This window comes from Zerene cesonia, unplaced genomic scaffold (genome assembly GCF_012273895.1).
Source record: "Zerene cesonia ecotype Mississippi unplaced genomic scaffold, Zerene_cesonia_1.1 Zces_u004, whole genome shotgun sequence".
In the NCBI taxonomy this organism is placed as follows: Eukaryota; Metazoa; Arthropoda; class Insecta; order Lepidoptera; family Pieridae; genus Zerene; species Zerene cesonia.
The window spans coordinates 2453574-2461490 of NW_024045134.1; the positions used below are offsets into that span (position 1 = coordinate 2453574).

Here is a 7917-nt window from a genome sequence, read left to right on the forward strand (position 1 = left end):
AGTAATAAATGTTATTTGCAGTTAACAATTTTCTTTTTTCTTTATTACAATATTTATGGCAAGACTAGGTATAGTATTGGAAGGATTAGTGTAGAATTTGTTGATTTGTTTCTAGGATCTCTCGTTATAACCACCGTGGATACTTAATACAAATTTGACTTGGTAATGTAGAAGAAACATTAATTTGTATTCTGCTTGTGGTTTTATGAAACACGAGAAAGCGTATGTTTAATGAAAACATACGAAATTCGAAACATTAGTATGCCTTTTTTTATATTGCGATGCGAATTGATTTTCCGGACATCTACCTGGTATTATAATTAGAAACGCTGTGTAAGATTGCATGTATGTTTGTTTATTTTCGCGCGAAAACTACTGAACGGTTTTTGATGAGAAATATTTCCTTTTGCCCACGGTATCGTTTGCAGTGAGACTGCGCGACACAGTATAGTATAGACCTAATATAGACCTAAAGACTTTCTTTGTTTGAACGTTTGAATAAACGTTCTCCGAAACGGCTGGATTCTGAAGAATTGTTTGCATATCGTGTAAGTCTGAGAATCGGATAAGAGCTTTCATACCCTTAAAAGACAAGAGTAAGGTGGGCATGATAATGACAGCTAGTAAATTAATAAATATATACAACTTACTGCGTCCCGCGGTTTCACCCGCGTAAGTCCGTATCCCGTAGGAATATCGGGGTAAAAGTTGTATATATGTTATTCCAGTTGTTCAACTATGTATGTACCAAATTTTATTGCAATCGGTTGAGTAGTTTTTGCGTGAAAGAGCAACAAACACACACACATCCTTACAAACTTTCGTATGGTATAATATATTAATTACCTCTTCCTTTTTTGAAGTCGATTGAGAATTTTAATAAAAGATTTCTAAAGTCTAGATTTCTCGAAGGGCTATTAGTGCCCGGAACTAGGTGTTATTGGAGCGTCTCAGTGACACCATTGTGCCTAGGGTTCGAATCTTATTCAGCGCTTATTGAATGGATACTAGGTTTATTGAATTGTCCTGAATGACCCAGGATCTAGGCAAGGCGGTGTATTATAATCGCTTAATTATTTATTTTGCATTTTTTTGCAAAGTTAATCTATATTTCTATACTTATAAAACAATAAATCTCTATTTCCATCTATTTTCTTTTATGCAATAATTTATTACTATTTATTTATTTATTCCCCTGGTTACAGCGTCACGCGCAACAGCTGGACCGATGTCGCTATTTCTTTTTTATTGTGTTTCTTATCCTTATGAAGAAATAGTTAGAAAACTTTCTTATTTAACGGCTATTTAAACTTCAAAACAACAATTCGATAGTTAACATTACCCGTAGTATTAACTAGTTAACACTATTCACAGTGTATTTACTTCATATAAAAGTTATGCTTAAAGTACTTCCTTATTTGATTTACAAGTCACTGCATGTTTCTTCTTCATTAGAAAAATATAATTTCATTTACTTTTTAACATTACAAACGTACCCAATTTTGAAAAAACTCAAAAAACTAGGAATTTTGAAGATAATATTTTCGTTTTTCAAAATTGAAGCACTCAGAACTGCCAAGGATATAAAAAAAAATGTGTTGACAGTCTCATCAATTTAATACCAATACAGATAATCAATTTGGCGTGACAGCCGACTGCATAACGGTCATGCACGCAAGGAAATACCGTGAGCTTCCTTCCGATATGAACGAAGGTGAAGGGAAAGTTACTATCAACGCACAATGTTGTTAACCGAGTTATACTAAAAGGTCAAGTTTATATAAGTAGATAGGTAATAGCTTTACGCGCTGGTGCACTTCATATCGCCCGATAATCGTTCTCTTTTCAAATTTTTGCGCGCGCCAAAAAGTATAGACCAAATATACTATCTTCATGCAACGAAGAAGAAAGTATAGACTTTTGGCGCGTTAATGAATGAAGTCTCAACTCCACACCATAATTTTCTTATCATTTCCGATTGGGTTTTTATTTATCAAGTTACAATGTTTTGTATCGTGGCAAATAGTATTTAATTTTTAAAAGTGTGTATGTCATCGTCTGCATGTTTGAATAACACGGGATTAACAGATCTTTTCTCTCAGTAGTACGAAAGATCAAAAGATTCGTATGAATTTTTTGTAACATCTTTAGCAAGGCCAGTGCCCGTTGCATAACATGAGGTCAGTGGGACGTGGTTTAGTGCACATTTGGGTCGCTATGTGTTATCATAGTATTCAATCGTGTAATCTGTCGATTAGGAACATATTATTATGTCATTATGTGCAACCATTGACATCATATTAAAAAAAAAAAATTGCGGTTGAAATTGGAGCATTTTGTATTCTTTTTTCGTAATTTATGAGAACGGATGTTCGTGTTTCTTTCTTCGTGGTAAAAATATAAGAATAGGTTATACTTTAAATTTACTCAGTTTTAAAATTAAAGCCTGGTCTTATTTAAGAATGTTTATTTTTCAACCAACTTCAAACAGAAGAAGAGATCATTCGACTGTATTTAATTTGTTTGTTACGTCATAACTTTTGCTGGATGGTTGGTACAGTTCTGAAAAGACGGTTCAGTTACTGGTTAAAAAAAATATCTATTTAGTAAATTGGTATACTCTCGAAATGTTAAGAATTTATTTAATTAAATGTCTATTTGTCTTCCCCTTTTAATATGGTATTGTTATAAATACTATTATTACCATTTCCCTCGTTTATATTACTATCCACACCACGCCACGCTGCTGGGCAAAGACCTCTGTTCCCTCTATCCTCTCCCTACTCCCTAGTTACCAACACGATATTATCCATTGTCAGTATCGAAATTGCTCTCGTGTTACAATAATGGCCTTCAACTCTTAACCTTGAGGCTGCTTTTATTTCTCGCATGCCTCAATGGAGTTATCCAATTTAAAATTTTTACATTTAAATTTAATGTCGATTAGAATATTTTTTGAAGAGCTCTAGGGTGAGGCTAATATGTTTAATTGATTAACTGACTAATTTCCAAAACATACTGGCATCTAATTAAAACTTAACCCAGATTTTTTTTTTCTTGAAAGATTTAGCTGCCATGATTCGATAAAAAACAAACTTATAGAAGAAGTGCATAGATCATAGAAGCAACAATAACTAGCGGGAAAATTTCAACTGTGGACATTTAACGTACATTCTAGTGGTATGAGAAAAAAATGGAGTTGACGAAATGATTTTTTTAAGTTTTAAACGTATAAGCAAGTAAATAATAAAACCTCTGCATACTTTTATTATGTATTCACAACCTGTACATGTTTAAAAATCAGAAATCTTGAATTAAAATAATATTATTAATTCGTAAATGTAAAGTTGTTTAATGTGGAATAAGATTAGTTTAAAAAAAAAACTAAATAAAACGCGCGTTATTAATAGAATCATCTATATTGTCTACACGCTTGTGCCAAGTATACAAAATGACTATTAATCCTGTCGATTTTAATCAGATAAGATAAAATTATTGTATTGTCACCAATCCTACTAGTCCTATCCTACTAATATTATAAATGCGAAAGTTTGTAAGGATGTGTGTGTTTGTTGCTCTTTCACGCAAAAACTACTGAACCGATTGCAATGATATTTGGTACGTAGACAGCTGGACCACTGGAATTACATATAGGCAATTTTTTATTCCGATATTCCTACGGGATTCGGACTAACGCGGGTGAAACCGCGGGGCACAGCTAGACCTTGATATGTGTATAAAAAATTTATAAAAACGGCTTCGATTTAAATGGATCAAAATCGAGTCTAAACGAGTCGGTTACATACAAACATACAGGTGAAGCTAATACAAGCGTGTTACAAAGCTTATAGGAATTCGATATATGAGGTTGATTTATATAAATTATAATCAGCTTATAGCTATATAGTTCCGAGTTATCGTCCCTACTTTCTAAACCAGTAGGTGTGTTCCATAACCTATTAACAAAAATGAATCCTTACTAATATCATAAATGTGAAAGTATTTTTATTTGTTTATTTGTCATTCTTTCACGTCGCAAGTGAGTGCTTATGTGGCGGTAAAATATTTCAAACAAATAAAAAAATAAAAAAAATACGCTTTCGCATTTAAAATATTATTAAGGATTGTTCTAGGATTTAGTTTGTGATAACAATAATTATTTTTATATTTATGCAATCACTAATAAATGATGAAAACGACCGCCTCCTTGGTACAGAGGTTAACGCATGAGCGTAGAACCGAGGAGTCCTGGGTTCGATTCCCGGTGGGGACGCACAATAAAAGAAAAAAATCTCGGTCTGGCAGGACACAGGAGGCTGATCACCTAGTTGTCCATAAAAATCTGCCCCATACCCCAGTAGGGGACACGAGACTTCACTTAATAAATGATAATTAATTAATAAATGATAAATAATAATTGCTAACAACTATTACTTATTAAATTGCAAACGATAACCGAGACTGTTTACGTTTTTGAATAATTTTAATTAAAATATGACCAGTGGACATTGTTGTAAATAATGTTATGGATGGTGTGTGTGTGTAATTTTTTTTTTCGCTATTATTATTTTTTATTTCATCTGTGTTTCGTGTCACATTGTCTCCAAATAAATGTTTTTTCTTTCTTTCTCAATTATAATACTACAATGACAAAAACTCCAACCTTGCAGTGATGAAGACGACACGGGTCGGCTGCTGCGCCACCTCAGCAGAATCAACCGGCCGCTGGGCATCAACTTCCTGCAGATGATCAAGCTCATGGGACAATGCCAGCAGGTCACGACACGACTGTACGATCAGGTAACGATACGATATATTTTTTTTACTTTGAAGTTACTGTGTTTTTTATGCAACAAATATGATTAGTATGGTGATTCTTGAATATAGTATACTAGCTTTTGGCCGCTGCTTCGCATGCCTTAATTAGGAGTAGTTTACACCTATATACATATAAACCTTCCTTTTAAATCACTATCTATTAAGAAAATCCCCATCAAAGTGCGTTGCGTAGTTTTAAAGATTTAAGCATACATATAGACAGAGAAAAAGTTATGACAAGCCTCCGCTTTTTTTATATCGGTTGAAAAATACAGTCGAATTAAGAACCTCTTCTATCGCAATATCTACAGATTATTAATCTTGTAAGATCTAAAACCAACGATTTATACAACCTCCTTGGTTTTGTCAACTTGGTCACGCTGCGAGCGCAGCAATATGAATAACGATCGTAGTTTTGACATCCTCCCTTGCAACATTGCACATGTCCTTATTGCTTGCCTAATTAAAACGGAAAATCAATGAGTTTCGTCAGTGTTGTATTAGTAATTCTGTGGAGCACTTGAAGTTAATAACTGTCATGGATGGTGGTTTAAATACAATCCATCAGGCTTTTTTTTCGGTTTGTTGTGTTGCCAGATATATCTAATATATAATATCTTCATAATATAAACATGAGATGAGGATTAGTTGGAAATAATATGGATAAAGTAATTCGTTGCAGCTTGTAAGATTTTTTACATAGTAAATGCATATTATAACAGTAGATTGTCTGTATAAGATCACAATTAGTTTCTTTTTAAAATACATAATTCCGTATTCAAAATATAACTAGACAATAAATGCATAGACAATTCTAGAATTCTATTTAAATTTTTATGCCAGATGTTTTTTTTTTTTTTAAACATACAAACGTTAAAACTTCACAAGAAGAAACCTTTTTCGAGTAAATGAGTCGATTATGTGTTATTGCTTTACACAGAAAACGTGAATGGCGTGAATTATCCGGTCTCGGAATAATAATGCATTGTTAACTTAACTGACTTTTGTAGTAAGCGTTGGGCTATACAATCTCAAATAGACACAAGAGAGTTATATGTTGAGGTTATACGTAGCAATGTTTGTACAATTCATTATTATATACAAGAATATATTGTGGGCACAATTGAATCATTTGATTTTCTTTATTTGGTTACTTAGGATTCTTAATTGCCTTTATTTAACACAAAACCTCAGGACTGGTTATAGTACAATATTTTGTTTGACAAAGAACGATTATTGAAATATTCGCTCAAAAATCGTAATAATTCTTTATTATCTTTCTATTTAAATCTTTTGATTTAAAGCCTAATCCTAATTATTTCTAAGTCCTAACCTTAATTATTGTTTGAGCCAGAATAGAGCTAGATTATATATATCAAAATCATCCTATTCGAATAGTTAATGAAGTTATAGCCTGTATTAAAATGTGTAAAAATTTATCATTCTAGCTGGAAGGTCTGGAATCAGGTGCGGAAAGTAACCGCGAGATCTGGAGCGAGGAGACGGATGCGGAGGCTCGGTTGCGAGCTGGCGGCGCGCACGCCGGCTTCTTTGGTGGCAGCCCGCTGTCCTTGTTACAGGGAATCATACCCGGTAATTGAGTTTTTAATTTTCTTATGTTTGATAAAGGAGCTGAAGGAAATGAATTGTCAGCTTTTAAAGAATTTAAAGAAAAATAATTCTTCAAAATCAACTTCAATTGGAGGAATGGCTTGGACCCTTATCCAGGTCAGTTCTTTGTGTTCAAAACAGAATATTTAATCATGTGTTATTTATTTGGCATCAGGTACAAAATGGTGTGGGACAGGCGACATAGCAACCGACTACCACGACCTGGGCGCCGACCGCGCGCTCGACCGCTGCTGCCGCACGCACGACCTCTGCCCCTCAAAAGTTCGCGCCTTTTCCAGAAGATATAACCTCACCAACAACTCCCTATACAGCAAATCGCACTGCAAATGCGACGACATGCTCTTCGAGTGCCTCAAATCGACGAACACCTCAGCCTCACAGCTCATGGGACACATTTATTTCAATTTAGTCCAAGTGCCGTGCCTCGAGGACCGGCCCAACGGCAGGCGGTTTCGGAACGCGAGACCGGGCTTCTAGCGACATCTAGCGAATAGATGAAATAGTTCGAATTGTATTAGCGCCATCTAGTGGTTCGTTTGCACAGATTTAATGTTACGCTGTAAATTGCATTTAATGTAATGATCATCGTGAGTTGTAAATAATTTAGTACCTAAATATTATTATGTATTATATGTTTTATTGTAATTATTTAGATATTAAACCTGTGATATGTCTGTGCCTTGTAATGTTCTACGTAATTTAGGGATGGCGCTGTTAAAATATTAAATAATTTAGTCACTTTATTACATTTTAAGGTTTATTTATTTTGTTTATATTATTAAAACATCGTTCGTCCGATATAAAATAAAATCACATTCCAAATACATTTATTGTATTTTTAAGTATTATTAAAAAGAATGAGAGCAATAAATTTGAATAGTCTATATGAAAATAAATATTTATATTTAAATATAAACTTATTTGTTTTATTTACACCCAGTTACACCTCTGTGTGAATAGAATGCTTATTTACTAAAACTTAAATAATCCTTTTTCAATCATTGGTAGGTATATAGAAATTTGAATATTTACGTCTACCTATAGTTGATTAGCGGTCTACCCCGGATTCACCCGAGGTACATATATTGCCCACGTACAAATCAAACCGTGTAAGAATTTTTGAAATCGTTTCAGTGATGTCAAAGATACACATATAACACTATATGTTATAGGTATCTATATTGTAATTTATTATTGTCAAATTTGCAATTTTGCAATTTGTTAAAAAAGTGACTCCAGCTGTCTGTCACACGTTCACTTTCAAATCACTGAACTGATTTTAATTAGGAACAGAGACACACTTTACACTATAATTCAAGTAAAGTGGTGCATGGAAATATACATCTTTGCAAAAATCTGAAGTGAACGCGAGCGATATCACGGGCGAAAAATTTGTCCAAAATAAACCTAACAAATGACATGAAATACTTGAGAAATATCTGAAATTGTAACAAAAGATATTTAGTA

The 7917-nt window shown here is 33.5% G+C and overlaps 1 protein-coding gene across 1 annotated transcript in view; it reads left to right on the top strand.

Annotated features, from left to right (window-relative positions):
• LOC119838663 overlaps window positions 1–7242 on the top strand; it is a 26638-nt gene extending 19396 nt beyond the window's left edge. Inside the window, exons 3-5 of the mRNA XM_038364728.1 lie at window positions 4671–4800; window positions 6267–6411; window positions 6605–7242. Coding sequence (XP_038220656.1) covers window positions 4671–4800; window positions 6267–6411; window positions 6605–6927 — 598 coding nt within the window. The 3' untranslated portion in view covers window positions 6928–7242. The remainder of the gene's footprint in view (window positions 1–4670; window positions 4801–6266; window positions 6412–6604) is intronic.
• Window positions 7243–7917: the final 675 nt, after the last annotated feature.